The sequence below is a fragment of the Phyllobates terribilis genome, unplaced genomic scaffold (assembly GCF_046119375.1).
Source record: "Phyllobates terribilis strain yellow unplaced genomic scaffold, ASM4611937v1 Scaffold_5__5_contigs__length_657084704, whole genome shotgun sequence".
NCBI classification, from domain to species: domain Eukaryota; kingdom Metazoa; phylum Chordata; class Amphibia; order Anura; family Dendrobatidae; genus Phyllobates; species Phyllobates terribilis.
Genome location: NW_027362765.1, coordinates 595,740,817 through 595,759,231, shown reverse-complemented (window position 1 = coordinate 595,759,231; position 18,415 = coordinate 595,740,817). Strand labels below are relative to the sequence as shown.

At 44.5% G+C, this 18,415-nt stretch overlaps 1 protein-coding gene across 1 annotated transcript in view; it reads left to right on the top strand.

Annotated features, from left to right (window-relative positions):
- Positions 1-508: 508 nt before the first annotated feature.
- RET (ret proto-oncogene) overlaps positions 509-18,415 on the top strand; it is a 96,252-nt gene continuing 78,345 nt past the window's right edge. Inside the window, exon 1 of the mRNA XM_073686003.1 lies at positions 509-1,298. Coding sequence (XP_073542104.1) covers positions 1,253-1,298 — 46 coding nt within the window. The 5' untranslated portion in view covers positions 509-1,252. The remainder of the gene's footprint in view (positions 1,299-18,415) is intronic.

Below are 18,415 nucleotides of genomic sequence, written 5' to 3'. Positions count from 1 at the left end.
GTGAGCCCCGATGGGGACAGTGATGATGATATCTGTAAAGGTGTGGAATATGGTGGTGCAATATAAGCAAAAGCAAATGATAATAAAAAAGTGGTGACCTGTGCTTTTTCAATACTTTCTCCCTCTTGTGCATTTTTCAATACTTTCTCCCTCTTGTGCATTTTTCAATACTTTCTCCCTTCTGTCGAATCTCTGTGAAGAGAATATGTTTCTTTTTCAGAGAAAAATTGAAATGAAACAAGAAAATACACAAATGTTTTACAAATTGTCAGCCTGGGCCACTATTTCTAAACAGGTGCTCCTAGCATGGGGGGTTAACACACAGCATTCAGCCAGCCTGCGGCTTTGGCAGTGCATTTTCTGGCTGATTGGTTTTGATGATAGCTTTGTCTGTTCCTTCCTTTTGCCCTTTTAACTTCATCCCAGTACATCTGAGTGTTTCCCCCACCGCCTGCCCCTCCTCTGCTGCTCCTGGCTGCAGTTTATTAATTAAGCTGGGTGTAGCTGAGTGCCCATTTGCTCCTGCCTTCATTAGTGCTGGCTTGTCTAGGAGAGCAGGATCCACCCAGAGGCATCACTTGTTAGAAGGGAGGCAGAATCCCTGGATGCAGGGTGCTCCTGAGCCTCCAGCATCCTCCTCAGTGTCCTCTGCACAGACACATTGTTACAGAGCTGGAACTCTGAGCAGGACCACTGAAGACCCCATAACCTGGTATCTCCTGGAGCAGGCACAGTGCCATAAGGAGTGCCAGAGCTAGGGAAGGGTTAAGGTGACATTGCCATCCTTAGGATGTGTTGGAGAATGTAACTGATCTGAGGAGTGAACCTTGTCTATCATCTTCATCAACTTTCCCATCTGTGGATTTCATTGTCTTGTGAGCAGTCTTGGACCTGAAGGAGGGGTGTTATCTCTTCCAGATCTGTTTCCCAAAAGCAGCCAGACAGGAGCATGCAGCATGATCAATGACAATGTACAGTGCAGATCCAGGCTGCATGCAGAGCACACTCCAGGCTGAGATGAACTAGCCACCACTCAGCAGCACCAGGACTGAGCTGGCACACCACCCTCTACCCACTGGAGAAGGAGCAGGACAGCAATGGGGCAGTCTGGCTGAGGAATTACAAGTCCCTAAAAACTAAATCCGATTTTTGCTGTAGTCTCCTGCCAGACAACGCCCTGGAGACACAAGAAGTGGATTATTGCAGAGGGTCAACTTTCTACCTCCAGCAGTGAAGCCATTGCCCACACAGCATGGCATCAGCCAGGTGGGCACTGTGCATCCTTTGCCTCTCTCAAGGTAAGTTGTGCTGCCTCCTATGAATTTATCATGCCCAGAATGAATAAACTATCATTTCCCTCTATCAGAAATATTACTTTTGATATTAAGAGTCCCTTTGCTGCAGTGGGCATAATAGGTTGTTTCCTCAATAAATCATATTCACTAATGGTGACTTAACTCCTTCATTGCCATCAAGTAACTTCTAGGGAATAGCGTTCACATTGTAGTTTGCAAAGTTTTCCTGTTGTAAACTGAGCCCTGCCTAAAAGTTTCTATGTGACCCACATGTGATCCCTACTACCAGCACCAATCAGAGATGACATATGTCACTGCTTGTAGGTCACCAACCCATTCTATACTAGTAACTGAAACATTTATTTGGATTTAATGATTGATCATCTCAAATTGTTTGCAGCTTGGCAGGTTGATACATGTACATTTACTAATCAAGCCTTCTGCATTGCACTAATGAGTCCATGAGCAGCTTCACAAGGGATTGGTCCCCTTCCAGAAATCCCAGTGCAGGTGAGCTGGTGGTTGGGAGGTGATAAAGATCCCAGCAGCTGCTGTTTTGTGCAATGTACACACAGTCCTGTCATATATTCTTATCACCATATGTCAGTGTTTGCTCATAAAGTCTAGGGCAGGGGATAAGGGGATGCAAATCAGAGCTGGGTAATGAAAAGTTCCAGGAACTGTAGCAGAGCAGGATTGGGCAATGTATGTGCTGCTGCTTGGTAATCCGACTAACTCTACAAGTGACTAAACAAGAAGGTTTTCTTCTAAAAGACCACGGACGACAGAGTATATAACTGGCTGTGACAGATGGCAAAGTCCACCCCGCTATATCTGGAATCAAAATTTGGCTTGACATACTCCAGTATGGTAGAATAGATCTTTTTTTGGTTTTATTAATATAACACCAACATATTCCACAGCGCTTTATTGGGGCTCACAATCTACATTTTTGGAGTGTGGGAGGAAATTGAAGACCCTGGAAGAACACCCCCCCCCCCCTGGAAACACAGGGAGAATATGCAAACTCCTTACAGATGTTGTGCTAACCACTGAGCCACCTTACTGCCCTAGATTGTTACCGTTGAATTTTATATGTATTTTTACAACATAAGTTATGAAATTGTTGCTTTGGGCTCCATTACATTCTCGCTTAAAGCAACATGACAGATTTATGAGCTGAGAGCAGTGAAAGATAATTCCAGGCTGTTATGGATGGGAAAACTGATTAAAAATCACAGCTATAAACGTTTCATCATTTATGACTATGAAAAACTATTTACTATTTTTTAAAGGTTGTATTTAAGGTTAAATATTTAGTTGTAATTACGTGGGGATCATAGAAACAGGTTATCTAACTTAAAAAAAAAATGTAAAAAATACGCAAGTGTGAAAACATGGCTGCCAGCTTTGCATAATGACCACATAATGCCTGACACTCCTTTTAATAATGTCAAAACAACGGAAACTCTTAAGCTGCCTATGGCGAGAGTTGTAGCTATAGGGGGTGCAGAGGTGGCTGTCACAGCGGGCCCTGCTGCATGAAGGGGCTCATTGCCACCCTGCCATGTTTCCCAGCACATCGGTTCACATAACCGCAATATTTAGTGGACATTGGAATGATTTCTACATGAGCCCATCTCAGTGTTTCTGTGATATGACTTTCATTTTACCCTGCATCACCAGGAGTAATTTTATGGTTTGAAATTAATTTTATGTTCCCTGGAAAGAGACTTGTGTCTTCTTCCTGCTGCAAATGTTCATTACACCAGTGATTTCATTAAAGAAGCTCTTTATCGTTCTGCTGCCAATTTAGTGACCCCCCTGCCATAGTGGCAGGACCAGAAAATGCGTAGCGGTCTGTAGGTCATAGAATAAAAAATGAAGAAAAATGATATACATTGTATTCTGCAGGTCAGTAACAAACTGCAACTTCTGCACATCATCATCAGTAATAAGTCAAAAAAATCACAATACTGTAAGAAAAAAATAAAAATAAAATGACCAGGAAGATATCAGAATATCAAATATTCCAGATAATCACACAAACAAAAGTTAGTTATTGGGGCAGAGAAGATCCCCCAAATGTCTGCCGCGAGATTAGATTCATCAAGATTATTTCCCGCATTGTGCAGATTATCAGAAAGAAAATCTTGAAATGGATATTTGCTGATATTTGGACATCCTGTTTTCCTTTTCTTGTATTGGCCACAAATATAGATATATAGATACATTTTACTATAAACATGTTGAGCTCATTATTCAGCCTGTTGCTTGGATCTCGTCATTTGTGCAGAGATATACGGCCATTATCCCCTTCTTCCTGTAGATGACACGCACAGGACTGCGCTGTATGAATCATTTACAGGCACAAGGAGAAAGTTATTGTTTGACAGTAAACGCCCGCACTCGGTGAATGATCAGCTGCTCTGAACACCCAGTAAAGGTGCAGCACATGGATCATCATCATCATGTCGGAAATCGAATTCATGATGGGGATAATTGGTAATGCAGCAAAATCCTGGGGTCTTCTTAGTTATATCCCGTGAAGAGTAAAAGAAGCTCCGCTATCTGGTGCAGGTCAACACAACCACACCCCTTACTATGTGGGATGGGAGTGGGATGACCTACTATTTGCTTGCCTCAATCTGTTTTTCCATTTTTGCTTTCATCATTTCCCAACAACCTTGTTTGTAGGACTTAAAAAGAAGGGATCTCTGCAGAAGGTCTTACCACCCATTGAATTAAGGGATGTACTTCCTATTCAAGACCCCTTTAGAAGGGTCCCACAGTAGTCACACAGACAGTGCCATCTACCTGTCTGTCTTTGTTATACCTGATATGAGGCTGTTAGATGACTATAGAACGTTGTTATAAATGGATAAGCAGCTTTAATGTTAGATCAAATGATTGGCAAATAGTGAGAGTGGCTCAGTGGATAAAATGTAATGGTGAAAAGAGATTTATAGGACACCCTTACTAATCTAAGTGACATGTGCTTTTGGTTTAGGTGCTCCACCGCTCATCAGCAACTAAGTTGTCGTATTGTACAGATGTGAGTCACGCCCATGGGGCCCCCACCATTTGGACAACTTTTTTTTTTTTTTTGCAATTTAAGGTAACCAGGAATAGATAGTTGATTTATAGACCGTAACCTCCATAGACCTCAATGGAGAAATTGGGGCTCACAATCTAAATTCCCTATCAGTATGTCTTTGGAGCAACCAACCGGAGAACTCAGAGGAAACTCATACAAACTCCATGCAGATGTTGTCCTTGGTGGGATATGACTCCAAGACCCCAGTGCTGCAAAGCTACAGTGCTAACCACTGAGCCTCCATGCTGCTCTGTATACAGTACAGTGCTAACCACTGAGCCACCGTGCTGCTCTGTATACAGTACAGTGCTAACTACTGAGCCACCGTGCTGCTCTGTATACAGTACAGTGCTAACCACTGAGCCTCCGTGCTGCTCTGTATACAGTACAGTGCTAACTACTGAGCCACCGTGCTGCTCTGTATACAGTACAGTGCTAACCACTGAGCCTCCGTGCTGCTCTGTATACAGTACAGTGCTAACCACTGAGCCTCCGTGCTGCTCTGTATACAGTACAGTGCTAACCACTGAGCCACCGTGCTGCTCTGGTACATGATGTCATTATGTATGTTCATATTTCCATTGTTGGGAGATTTGGTAAATGTCTACTCCATATTGTTAGTTGGCTGTTGTATTGCAGACTCTTCAGCTCTCTGCTATCAGTGTGTGTGGTTCTAGACTAATAATCCTCTAAACTTCAGGGAATCTGACTTCAAATGGGCAGAGAAATATCAACGAAGAAAATAAAAAATAATAAAAGCCCAATATGGGGGTATTTAGTCCCCTATTCAGTTCAGAGACTCCTAGCACTGAACGAATTACAGATTTCTTGCTGTTATAATCAAGTAGCGTGAGGAAATAGCATAAAATTATAAAAATAAAAAAGAAGTTAAATACAGAAAAAGACCACATATAAAACCATGTTTTCTCTTATTACCCTGGCACATTTCTGTAAAGTGGCACTTTTTCTATTGTCGTGTTAAATATTGTGATTAGCAGTAATTTAATAAGACTTTTTACTTTTCTTAATAAAGGAAATTTAGGAAGATTTTTACTCAAGTCCTTTTCCTTTGTAACTTCCAGAATCTGGAGGTGTCCAGATATGTCGCCTTCACAGACGGCATGGGGGCATGATGTGCCCTATAATCAGCTGCACATGGACGTTATCCCTCTACCTCTAGTATGGTGGTCTTTACATACATAGGTTTAGACCAGAACAATAGCTTTGAGGGTCCAGTAATTGGATCTGCCACATTAGAAAATATCTTCATTAAATCTGATAGTTGAGACGTCCTGCTATATATTTTGCACTGGGCCGACAGCTTTGTTTAACCTATGAGTGTCTGGAGAAAGCAGACGGAACATGCTCCCCCTTCTTCCCCAGGACTTGCAGCACCTGATATTACAGTACAGTGTGTAGTAAAGTTGCATTAAGATCCGGTGATCTCAGCCTGTTAATTACCACTGATCAGCTGTACACAAGGCAATCATCGCCTGTTTACTAGCCTCTTTAGGTGGCATTCATATGCAGGGGTCATGCTGCGGTTTAAAATGCGATTTAAAGTGACCGTAGCTATATACAGGGTTAGGAGAGCGGATTGGAGCAGCATTATCTTTATCTTTAACATGCTCATTCTGTCTCCATACAGCATCAAGTCCTCGGCAGCATATCTCCTATGTAATTGAGGTGACATGCTGTCCATTATTTTCATGCTACCATAAGCAATTTCAGTCAAAGGGTACTGACATGACCACCGGCATGTTTTCATCGGACAGTAATCAGCCCCTTTAAATGCACCTAAAAAGGGTTTGTTCCCTTTCAAATATAATTCGTCCCTCGCTGCATTTATTTATTTTTTTAAACTAAACCATGCTGTAATCACCTTCCCCAGGTCCACCGGTGCTGAGTCTGGCGGTATCTGGCATTGGCTGCCGAGATGTTAATGTGGTGTCACGACCACAGCCAATGTCACGTATCGGGAGCAGCGGAGACCAGCCAGTGGACCCAGGGAAGGCGAGTAAAGTGGAGTTTGTTTTTTTAAAAACAAAACAAAATTTAGCAAGGAAAGAAATGTCTTAAAGGTGTTGTTCATTTTCAAATACAACTACAAAATCCTGTAAGATTCTTGTATGGAACAGGTTAAATTTGATAGGAGTCAACAACAAGGCTATCGCTCATGAGATGCAGGACTTCTCATGATGGATAGACCTTCACTGTTTAAGTAAATTTCAGCTCCATAATAAACTTTATTCTCTAGATTGAAATAGAGAATAGTTTTTTGTTGTTTTTTTTCGGGGTAGGGGGGAGGTGTGCAATGTTTTTATGAAACAAGATGTTTTGTATATAAAGGGGAGGTAGGTAGGATAAGAAGTTGTTCGGTTACATCAATATCAGGTCAGTGATGGTCTGACATCGGCACCCCTCCCCATCCACTGTTACAAGCTCTGTCAGCCACCGGATGTGGACACTTTGAATGGAGAAAGGAACTGCACAGCTCCATTGAAGGAGTAACAGCAGCTGCCAGGTACTGCAGAATAACTCCTATACCAACTTCTTTCAAAGTATTTACATCTGGTAGCTGCTGATTGTGGGTGCTATATGCTGCCAGTTTGGGTTGACAGCCTCCCTTTAATGGGGCATATACAGTACATTAAAGAGATAATTCATTTAAAGTTAGTCTCAATATACTTGACAGTTGAAAACCACCTGTAATCGGCCATTTACAATTTGATCGGGGGGGCTGACTGAAGTGTCTTTAATGCCATTAACTTGTCTAATTCACTGGAGTATTTCTACCTTGGACATCTTCTGGATATGCCAAAAGTTCCTCATAGGCTATGGTCCTAGAGGTGGGACCTCATCTGTCACCACTGGAAATGGAATGGCAGCTATGCACAGACAAGATCTTGTTCTTGCAGATTGTTCCTACATGTGTGAAGTCCATTTATTAGAAATTTGCATAGGATATCCCATATATGTTTGTGATGGGATACATTTAGAAGCATAAATACAACCTTGTGTATCTAGAACTGTGTAGGCACCAAAACTACATGTCCAGGTGTACTGTACTTATCGAGCATTTTATCCTAGGTATAAGGACAAAATCATGGCATGTCTCCACATGGCAGTTTAAATCTGTACTATTATGAAACATTCAGCTGCAAGAGTATTTGTGAGGCCAGACATGGGGTTGGTTGATGGTGTCTGGTTTGCAATTGGTGTACCAATGAAATGCCTAACGGTGTTGAAGGCTGAGCCCTGTTGTCCTCTTCTTCCGCACAGAACTCTACAAAAGAGGCCCCATTGCAAGAATGAGCGCTCTGCAGTCCAGTGGGCGCTCTGCAGTCCAATAGCTCATCATACTGCACAATTCCACCTGCTGTGGCCCTCTAGGGCTGCTGTGCGGCTGCCCATGTCACACTAATGGTATGTCCACCTCACAAGGAATGGCATCTAGATTTATAATATTGCGATGAATAATGTCATAGAGAAATGTTGATAGCAATGTTTCTTCCTGCAAGCTAATAAATGAATGATCTATAAGTTTTGTAATGCTAAAACCATACAGCATTGATAAATACAGACTGCAGTGTCACAGCATATGTGACATCAGTTAACAAGGGGCTCAATACCTGAATAGCCGCAAATAGAGGGTTTGAATAAAAGAAAATCACTTTTTGCATCAGAAACTTGAGTGCTGCCCCTTTTATTAGGTAAAGTATTAAACCATTCAGTGAAGCCCTTAATTCTTCTGTTGCCGTTACTTTCTTCAATGTGGCATGTGTAGATCAGGGATGCAGAAAATCTCTTTTTAATAGGCAAACTTCCAGGAAAAACAAGCCTTTCATTGTAGGGCACAAAGCGGGCAGGTGGGAGGCAGGTGCAGCTCGTCTTGAATAAACAGAGCTCTGTAAAGCGTGTGGAGCAGGTAATGGAGGGATATGGCCTTATGTTACATAGGGTATCCCTTAATCGGTCTGATATAGCCTCGTTACTATGTATTCACTGAAGACCTCTCATACTGTTAATGAAATGAACACAAATGGCAGCTGCTATGGCGTGTACGGTACCAGCGCTGCCCTGGTGTACACAGGATCTAATACGTACTCTGACCTTGGGTAAGAAAACTCCACCCTGGAAGCCTCTTTATCTATAAATGCTTATGAATATCGTATGTGCAGTTGCAGAGAGGACAATACTTAACTAATAAGTGACAACACGTGAGTAATTGATGACTTTCTATAGAAAAGCAGTGATTCACTGGCATTTCTTCAATTACCGGTAGTTACTTTCTCTTTTTGCTTATCCAAAATAGTGGACACCTCCCTACTTGTGAGTATCAGAAGGCAGGATCAATATTACAGGAGAGGGCCTAGGAATCCAAAACTTATTATAAATTCGAGTAGATGAGGACTTGGAGATTTGAGTACTACAGGAGTACACCTACTTAGTGATGATCGAGCACTAAAATGCTTGAGTTCTCAGTACTCGAATCGAGCAGGGTAGACGCTTCTCGAGTAAGGAGAATAATGGAAGTCAATGGGAAACTCAAGCATTTTTACAGAAGACCCTAATAGGATGGCTGGGGAGGCAGAAAAATCGCTGAAATGAATGGAAACAATGGAAAAGGAACAGCATGGGGAAGACGCCTGCATGCATCTGACTCCCAGGTCCCTGCTGGGAACAACGTGGTCAGAGTATTACGCCACTTTTACGGATTCACAATAAAACGTACAAAACTGAAGATAAAATAGTTTTTACCGGAAAAAATGTTGCAACATAAGACAAAATCAAAAAACATCCGCCTCCTTCACCCTTTAATAGCTGGGCCATCTCTTACCGTATTTCCCTGTCACCAATGAATAGAGTAGATGACATAGTAGAGGGGGAAATAAAACTACACACACCGATAGTCACCAGTGAATGTAATATTAACACTTTATTACCTTATCTGGACATGTGATGTATGTGTGACATAGTCAGACACATCCTGCTTAATTTATGAAAGAGGGACTTTGAAACTCGCAAAGCCTATGTGGACAATGTAAGAACTGCCAAAAATTAGAAGGAAGGGGGACTCTGATACACCCGGTATTAGACATAAACGAGGGTCTCCTACACGTTCTGTTTAGAATTGTTAGGTAGTGCGACTTCTAGACTCATAAAGTCTATGCATTAAGTGCAAGGGCTGCCAAAAATTCTATGCAATACACCCTGGAAGACAAATTTTGAACAGGACAGGAAGTGTTTATTTCAATAAAGGAGTCTGTGTCATTATTTCAAATAAAGGACTTTTATTCTGGGTGTTTTTTATTTACAATATGACTATAGGGTTAGTAATGAGAGTGTCTTATAGACGCCTGTCCATTAATAGCCCCTGGGCTTGATGTCAGCTACCAATACAAAGCTGACATCAGCCCCAACCGTATTACCTCGCTTGCAAATGCACCAGGGCATGTGGGGAGAGCGGAGGCTATGTGCCAGAATTGGTGCATCTTATGGATGCGCCATTTCTGGGGCAGCTGAGAGCTGTTGTTTTTAGTCTGAGAAGGGGCCAATATCCATGGCCCCTTCCTAACCTATTAATATTAGCCCGCAGCTGTCTGCCTAGCCTTTGCTAATCAATAATTCTAGTCCGAGCCGAGCTGAAAAAAAAAGATCGCAGATGAGCGATTCATCGGATTGCATTCATCTAATTTCATTACAAGTGGGAGCGAGCCCTAGATAGGGATTTACCATGACTAAAATCCTAGTATTTTGAAGTCCATATGAGTAAGCTTACTCCTGACCTCGTGGGTCTATGATGGTCTGTCAGTCTGAAGTCACAGTGGCTAGGGCTGTGGTATCATGGATCATTAGTAGTGTTGAGCGATACCTTCCGATATCAGGAAATATCGTATCGGATTGGATCGGGCCGATACCCAAAAAGTATCGGATATCGCCGATTCCGATACCGGAAACCAATGCAAGTCAATGGGACACAAATATCGGAATGAAAATAAACCCTTTCTTTCCTTGTAGGTTAATTCTACATGAAGTAAAACAACTAAGAATAATGTAGAATGACATGAAAAGCCGGCAATTCATCAGCGGCATTCACCGGTACCCGACAATTTACAACAGAAAGAATAGAGCTTCACACATAGATTAGATAGATAGAAACATGTCAGTCACATATATATGAAGTACAGTGACAGTGTTGCTTACTGTACTTGTCATTTAGTGTAAAGGATTTATTAAAAAAAATATTAGTGTTTTCGTGCACCGTCTCTTTAAAAAAGCCGGCCGGCAATTCAGCATCTGTACCCGACAATTTATAACAGACAGAATAGAGCTTCACACATAGATTAGATAGATAGAAACATGTCAGTCACATATATATGAAGTACAGTGACAGTGTTGATTACTGTACTTGTCATTTAGTGTTAAAATAAAGGATTTATTTAAAAAAAAATTGGCGTGGGGTTCCCCTTAATTTTAGGCTCTAGCGGAGGTTAAGCAGACAGCTGGGGCAAATGTTTGAAGCCTGGGAAGGGGGTAATACCCACGGAGCTTCCCAGGCTACTAATATCAGCCCCCAGCTGAATACCTAGCCTTTACTAGCTATTAAAATGGGGGACCCCCCCAAAAAAATGACGTGGGGTCCCCCCTAATTTAATAGCTAGCACAGGCTAGGCAGACAGCTGGGGGCTGATATTAATAGCCCAGGAAGGGTGCCATGAATATTGGCCCCCTCCCAGGCTAGAAACACCAGCCGTCAGCCGCCCCAGAAATGGCGCATCCATAGGATGCGCCAATTCTGGCACTTAGCCTCGCTCTTCCACGCTGCCCTGGTGCGGTGGCAGGGGGTAATAGGGTTGGGGTTGATGTCAGCTTATAATGCCAGCTGACATCAAGCCCAGGTTAGTAATGGAGAGGCGTCTATAAGACACCCCCATTACTAACCCCATAGTCAAAGTTAAAAGAAAACACAAACACCCAGAGTAAAGTCCTTTAATTGAAATAAAGACACAATTCTTTATTGTTCTAAATTAAACCATACTTACCATCACGCCCATTCCAGCTGAAGCCAACGATCTCCTGCAATAAAAGAAAAATAATAAAGCAACCTCATCCTTACCTTTCGATGGTTCCCAGGACAGCTCCAGCTCTGCTACATCGAGATGACAGGCTGGACCGCAGCAGAAAGCTGCCATCCAGCCTGTCATCCCGCAGACACTGAGAAGCGCAGGCATGCTTGCGCTCCTCAGTGTCTCTCTGTGACGTCATCCAGATGAGCCGAGTTCATGTCCAATGAACTCAGCTCACCTCTTGCACGTCACTGACAGCGTGGGAAAATTCTCCTGCACTCAGCGCTTCAGCGTGAGAATTCTCCCACGCTGTCAGTGACATACATGAGGTGAGGTCATGTCCAATGAACTCAGCTCACCTCATGCACGTCACTGACAGCGTGGGAAAATTCTCACGCTGAAGTGCTGAGTGCAGGAGAATTTTCCCACGCTGTCAGTGACGTACATGAAGTGAGCGGAGTTCATTGGACATGACCTCGGCTCATCTGGATGCCGTCACAGCCAGACACTGAGGAGTGGAAGTATGCCTGCGCTTCTCAGTGTCTGCGGGATGACAGGATGGATGGCAGCGTTCTGCTGCGGTCCAGCCTGTCATCTCGATGTAGCAGAGCTGAAGCTGTCATGGGAACCATGGAAAGGTAAGGATGAGGTTGCTTTATTATTTTACTTTTATTGCAGGAGATCGTTGGCTTCAGCTGGAATGGGCGTGGTGGTAAGTATGGTTTAATTTAGAACAATAAAGAATTGTGTCTTTATTTCAATTAAAGGACTTTTTTCTGGGTGTTGTGTTTTTTTAAATACTTTACTAGAAATTCATGGTGGTCATGTCTAATATTGGCGTGACCCCATGAATTTTGGGCTTAGGGCCAGCTGATAATGCCAAGCTGGCCTTAACCCCTTTATTACCCAGTGAGCCACCGCACCAGGGCCCTGGATGAGTTGGGTACAGCGCCAGAAGATGGCGCTTCTATGAACGCGCCATTTTCTGGGGCGGCTGCGGACTGCAATTTGCAGCGGGGGTGGCCCAGAAAGCTTGGGTCTCCCTGCGCTGCGGATTCCAGCCCCCAGCTGCCTAGTTGTATCTGGCTGGGCACAAAAATAGGGCGAAGCCCCACGCATTTTTTTTTAAAATTATTTCATGAAATTCATGGAATAATTAAGAAAAAAAGGGCTTCCCTATATTGTTGTGTCCAACCAGGTACAAATAGGCAGCTGGTGGTTGGGGGCAGCCCATTCCTGCCTGCTGTACCTGGCTGGACACAAATATAGTGCGAAGCCCCACGTCAATTTTTTTTTAATTATTTCATGAAATAATTTTTTTAAAAAAGGGCTTCCCTATATTGTTGTGTCCGGCCAGGTACAAATAGGCAGCTGGTGGTTGGGGGCAGCCTGTTCCTGCCTGCTGTACCTGGCTGGACACAAATATAGGGCGAAGCCCCACGTCAATTTTTTTTAAAATAAGTCCTTTATTTTAACACTAAATGACATTTGAGGAGTTAATAAAGATGCAGTCCCTAAATTATTATTTATTTTTTAATGAATTTTTCCCAAAACTTTTGACGTGGGCTTCGCCATATTTTTGTATGCCAGCCAGGTACAGCATCCAGCTTCTATGAACGCGCCATTTTCCGGGGTGGCTGCGCACTGCAATTTTCAGCGGGGGGAGGGGGGGGGCAGAAAGCTTGGGCCTCCCTGCGCTGCAGATTCCATCCCCCAGCTGCCTAGTTGTACCTGGCTGGACACAAAAATAGGGAGAAGCTTCACGTATTTTTTTTTTTTAATTATTTCATGAAATTCATGAAATAATTAAGAAAAAAAGGGCTTCCCTATATTGTTGTGTCCAACCAGGTACAAATAGGCAGCTGGTGGTTGGGGGCAGCCCGTTCCTGCCTGCTGTACCTGGCTGGACACAAATATAGTGCGAAGCCCCACGTCAATTTTTTTTAAATCATTTCAGGAAATTCATGAAATAATTTAAAAAAATTGATGTGGGGCTTCGCCCTATATTTGTGTCCAGTCAGGTACAGCAGGCAGGAACGGGCTGCCCCCAACCACCAGCAGCCTATTTGTACCTAGCCGGACACAACAATATAGGGAAGCCCTTTTTTTCTGAATTATTCCATGAATTTCATGAATTAAAAAAAAAAAAAACGTGGAGCTTCGCCCTATTTTTGTGTCCAGCCAGGTACAACTAGGCAGCTGGGGGCTGGAATCTGCAGCGCAGGGAGGCCCAAGCTTTCTGGGCCCCACCCGCTGCAAATTGCAGTCCGCAGCCGCCCCGGAAAATGGCGCGTTCATAGAAGCGCCATCTTCTGGCGCTGTACCCAACTCATCCAGGGCCCTGATGCGGTGGCTCACTGGGTAATAAAGGGGTTAAGGCCAGCTTGGCATTATCAGCTGGCCCTAAGCCCGAAATTCATGGGGTCACGCCAATATTAGACATGACCACCATGAATTTCTAGTAAAGTATTTAAAAAAAACACAAACACCCAGAAAAAAGTCCTTTAATTGAAATAAACACACAATTCTTTATTGTTCTAAATTAAACCATACTTACCATCACGCCCATTCCAGCTGAAGCCAACGATCTCCTGCAATAAAAGAAAAATAATAAAGCAACCTCATCCTTACCTTTCCATGGCTCCCACGACGGCTCCAGCTCTGCTACATCGAGATGACAGGCTGGACCGCAGCAGAACGCTGCCATCCAGCCTGTCATCCCGCAGACACTGAGAAGCGCAGGCATACTTCCACTCCTCAGTGTCTGGCTGTGACGGCATCCAGATGAGCCGACAATGAACTCGGCTCACCTCATGTACGTCACTGACAGCGTGGGAGAATTCTCCTGCACTCAGCGCTTCAGCGTGAGAATTTTCCCACGCTGTCAGTGACGTGCATGAGGTGAGGTCATGTCCCATGAACTCGGCGCACCTCATGCACGTCACTGACAGCGTGGGAGAATTCTCACGCTGAAGCGCTGAGTGCAGGAGAATTTTCCCACGCTGTCAGTGACGTGCATGAGGTGAGCTGAGTTCATTGGACATGACCTCGGCTCATCTGGATGACGTCACAGAAAGACACTGAGGAGCGCAAGCATGCCTGCGCTTCTCAGTGTCCGCGGGATGACAGGCTGGATGGCAGCGTTCTGCTGCGGTCCAGCCTGTCATCTCGATGTAGCAGAGCTGAAGCTGTCCTGGGAACCATGGAAAGGTAAGGATGAGGTTGCTTTATTATTTTACTTTTATTGCAGGAGATCGTTGGCTTCAGCTGGAATGGGTGTGGCGGTAAGTATGGTTTAATTTAGAACAATAAAGAATTGTGTCTTTATTTCAATTAAAGGACTTTTTTCTGGGTGTTTGTGTTTTTTTTAAATACTTTACTAGAAATTCATGGCGGTCATGTCTAATATTGGCGTGACCCCATGAATTTCGGGCTTAGGGCCAGCTGATAATGCCAAGCTGGCCTTAACCCCTTTATTACCCAGTGAGCCACCGCACCAGGGCCCTGGATGAGTTGGGTACAGCGCCAGAAGATGGCGCTTCTATGAACGCGCCATTTTCCGGGGCGGCTGCGGACTGCAATTTGCAGCGGGTGGGACCCAGAAAGCTTGGGTCTCCCTGCGCTGCAGATTCCAGCCCCCAGCTGCCTAGTTGTACCTGGCTGGACACAAAAATAGGGCGAAGCGCCACACATTTTTTTTTTTAATTATTTCATGAAATTCATGGAATAATTAAGAAAAAAAGGGCTTCCCTATATTGTTGTGTCCGGCTAGGTACAAATAGGCAGCTGGTGGTTGGGGGCAGCCCGTTCCTGCCTGCTGTACCTGGCTGGACACAATTATAGGGCGAAGCCCCACATAATTTTTTTTTAATTATTTCATGAATTTCCTGAAATAATTAAAAAAAAATTGACGTGGAGCTTCACACTATATTTGTGTCCAGCCAGGTACAGCAGGCAGGAACGGGCTGCCCCCAACCACCAGCTGCCTATTTGTACCTAGCCGGACACAACAATATAGGGAAGCCCTTTTTTTCTTAATTATTCCATGAATTTCATGAAATAATTAAAAAAAAAAAACGTGGAGCTTCTCCCTATTTTTGTGTCCAGCCAGGTACAACTAGGCAGCTGGGGGATGGAATCTGCAGCGCAGGGAGGCCCAAGCTTTTTGCCCTCCCCCCCCCCGCTGAAAATTGCAGTCCGCGGCCGCCCCGGAAAATGGCGCGTTCATAGAAGCTGGATGCTGTACCTGGCTGGCATACAAAAATATGGCGAAGCCCACGTCAAAAGTTTTGGGAAAAATTTATTAAAAAATAAATAATAATTTAGGGACTGCATCTTTATTAAGTCCTCACATGTCATTTAGTGTTAAAATAAAGGATTTATTTAAAAAAAAAATGGCGTGGGATCCCCCATAATTTTAGTCTCTAGCGGAGGTTAAGCAGACGGCTGGGGCAGATGTTTGAAGCCTGGGAAGGGGGTAAAACCCACGGAGCTTCCCAGGCTACTAATATCAGCCCCCAGCTGAATACCTAGCCTTTACTAGCTATTAAAATGGGGGACCCCCCAAAAAAAAATGACGTGGGGTCCCCTCTATTTTAATAGCTAGCAAAGGCTAGGCAGACAGCTGGGGGCTGATATTAATAGCTCAGGAAGGGTGCCATGAATATTGGCCCCCTCCCAGGCTAGAAACACCAGCCGTCAGCCGCCCCAGAAATGGCGCATCCATAGGATGCGCCAATTCTGGCACTTAGCCTCGCTCTTCCACGCTGCCCTGGTGCGGTGGCAGGGGGTAATAGTGGTGGGGTTCATGTCAGCGCCAGCTGCCATGAAGCCCAGGTTAGTAATGATGGCCGTCTATATGACACCCCCATTACTAACCTACAAAGTGTTAAAAAGAAAAAACACACTACACCCAGAAAAAAATAATTTATTTGAAATAAAACACCATTTTATTTAATTCTTAGTTTACTAAAAAAAAAATAGTTACCTGTCCACGTTCCTGCGCTGATCTCCCATGCACAGCTGTCACATCTGGAGATGGTGACAGCTGTGCAAGGCTGCTGTAAGCTCACGCTGCCGGGAACACGTCCGCTCCCGGCAGCGGGAGCCACTGACTGAGGTCACCGGAGTGCATTCAGGCAGCGCAGCTCCGGAGACCTCCTTTACGGCAGTGCTGTACCGTGGGAATTTCTCACGATACAGCAGTGCCGTAAAGGAGCTAACCGGAGCAGCGCTGCCTGAACTCCGGTGAACCCTTACGGCCCCGTCATTCTAGCGGCGGCAGCGGTTCAGAGCGGTCACATTCTATGTGGCTGCTCTGAACTGGAGATCTTCGTGGGACACTCGTGGACTACTACGGAGGGGTAAGGATAAGGTTGTGGTTTATTATTTTATATTTTATTACAGGAGATCGATGGCTTCGGGGAATTAGGTGTCTAGGTGAGTATAGGTGTAGTTTTTTATTTTTTACTTTATTTTAGGTGGCGATCGGCAGGGACAGGTAATGTATGAGCTAATTTCTTTTAGGTAACCACTGGCCACCAATGACATGTATTTAACATTTATTGGGGACACAGTAGGGCAATTTAAATAGCAGGATCAGGCTGATGGGAACTACTGCTCCCATCGAGCTGATCCTGCTGGCAGGAGTGGACGGGGGACAGACATAGGCCGATGGGAGTAGTAGTGTCACATCGGCCTATGTCTGCCCGCACACACACCCGCACACACACCCGCACACACACACCCCGCACACACACCCGCACACACACCCCGCACACACACACACCCCGCACACACTAATCATGACGGGTCCGGGAGGTGAGGCTGACCTGTGCGGCCGTGGGAAAGTTCATGTGAGTTCATGCAGTGAAGCATGAACTCACATGAACCCTCTAAGGGCACCGCGGCTACTTCAAATGAACAGCTGATCGGCATCACCTGATACCTCAGCTGTTCATTTGAAATAACCGGCGGGAAAGCGCAGCACAGAACGGGAAAGCCGGCGGTGAAGTCTTTTCACTGCCGGCTTCCCCGCCCGGGTCCTTCGCTCCTTGGTGCTGCGCTCCCCGCCCGGTCCTAATTTACGATCGGGATGGGAGGTGGCGAGGGGAGCGGAGGATCGGGGTGGGAGGCTGCGGGGAAGCAGTATGGGGCTGCGTGATTGTTTAAAAGCCGGCGGCTTTTTACCGCGCGCCGGCTTTTAAACAATCAGGAGAATTCTTCCACGCTGGGATGGCATTCTGATGACAAGCTGGATCGCAGCTGAGCTCTGCCATCCTGCTTGTCATCCTTCAGAGACACTGCAGAGCGCAGGCATTATGGGAACTTCCGATTCCGGTATTCGATATTATAAAAGTATCGGAATTAAGTATCGGAATTCCGATACAGTGAATATCGGCCGATACCCGATATTTCAGTATCGGAATGCTCAACACTAATCATTAGTTTTTTCTGCATTTTGTAGTTCGGTGTCGATGAGACAGATCATTTTTAGGTTTCTACCCCAGTTCTTGTAAATGGCACAGCCAGTTTCACTAATCCTGTTTGAGATTCTAAAAGACAGGATGAGCTGGTGACTGAGGGAATCCAGCTGGTGGGACTCCTGTTGTGCTCATTAGTGGAAGTGGGGGAGCCTTTGTTTTCTAGATGACCACTAGAAGGTAGGTCCACACATTGTGGTTGTGAATCCACACGTCTCTGTTAAACCAAATGTGAAATGCTGCAGTTGTTTGTTGTTTTTTTAAATGCAACAGCAATAGAAAAAACATGTGTATCAATACACCACTTAACTAATCAATTAAATTATATTTTCTTTTTTGCATTTTTCAAGGCCTAAAACCGCAAGTCAAAATTGTTTTAAAACTGTAATACGTGAAAGTGCAGGCGTTTATGCCATGGTTTTTTAGGGTCCGCTTGAAACTGTGGGTATTGGGAATTAATCGAACTGTCCT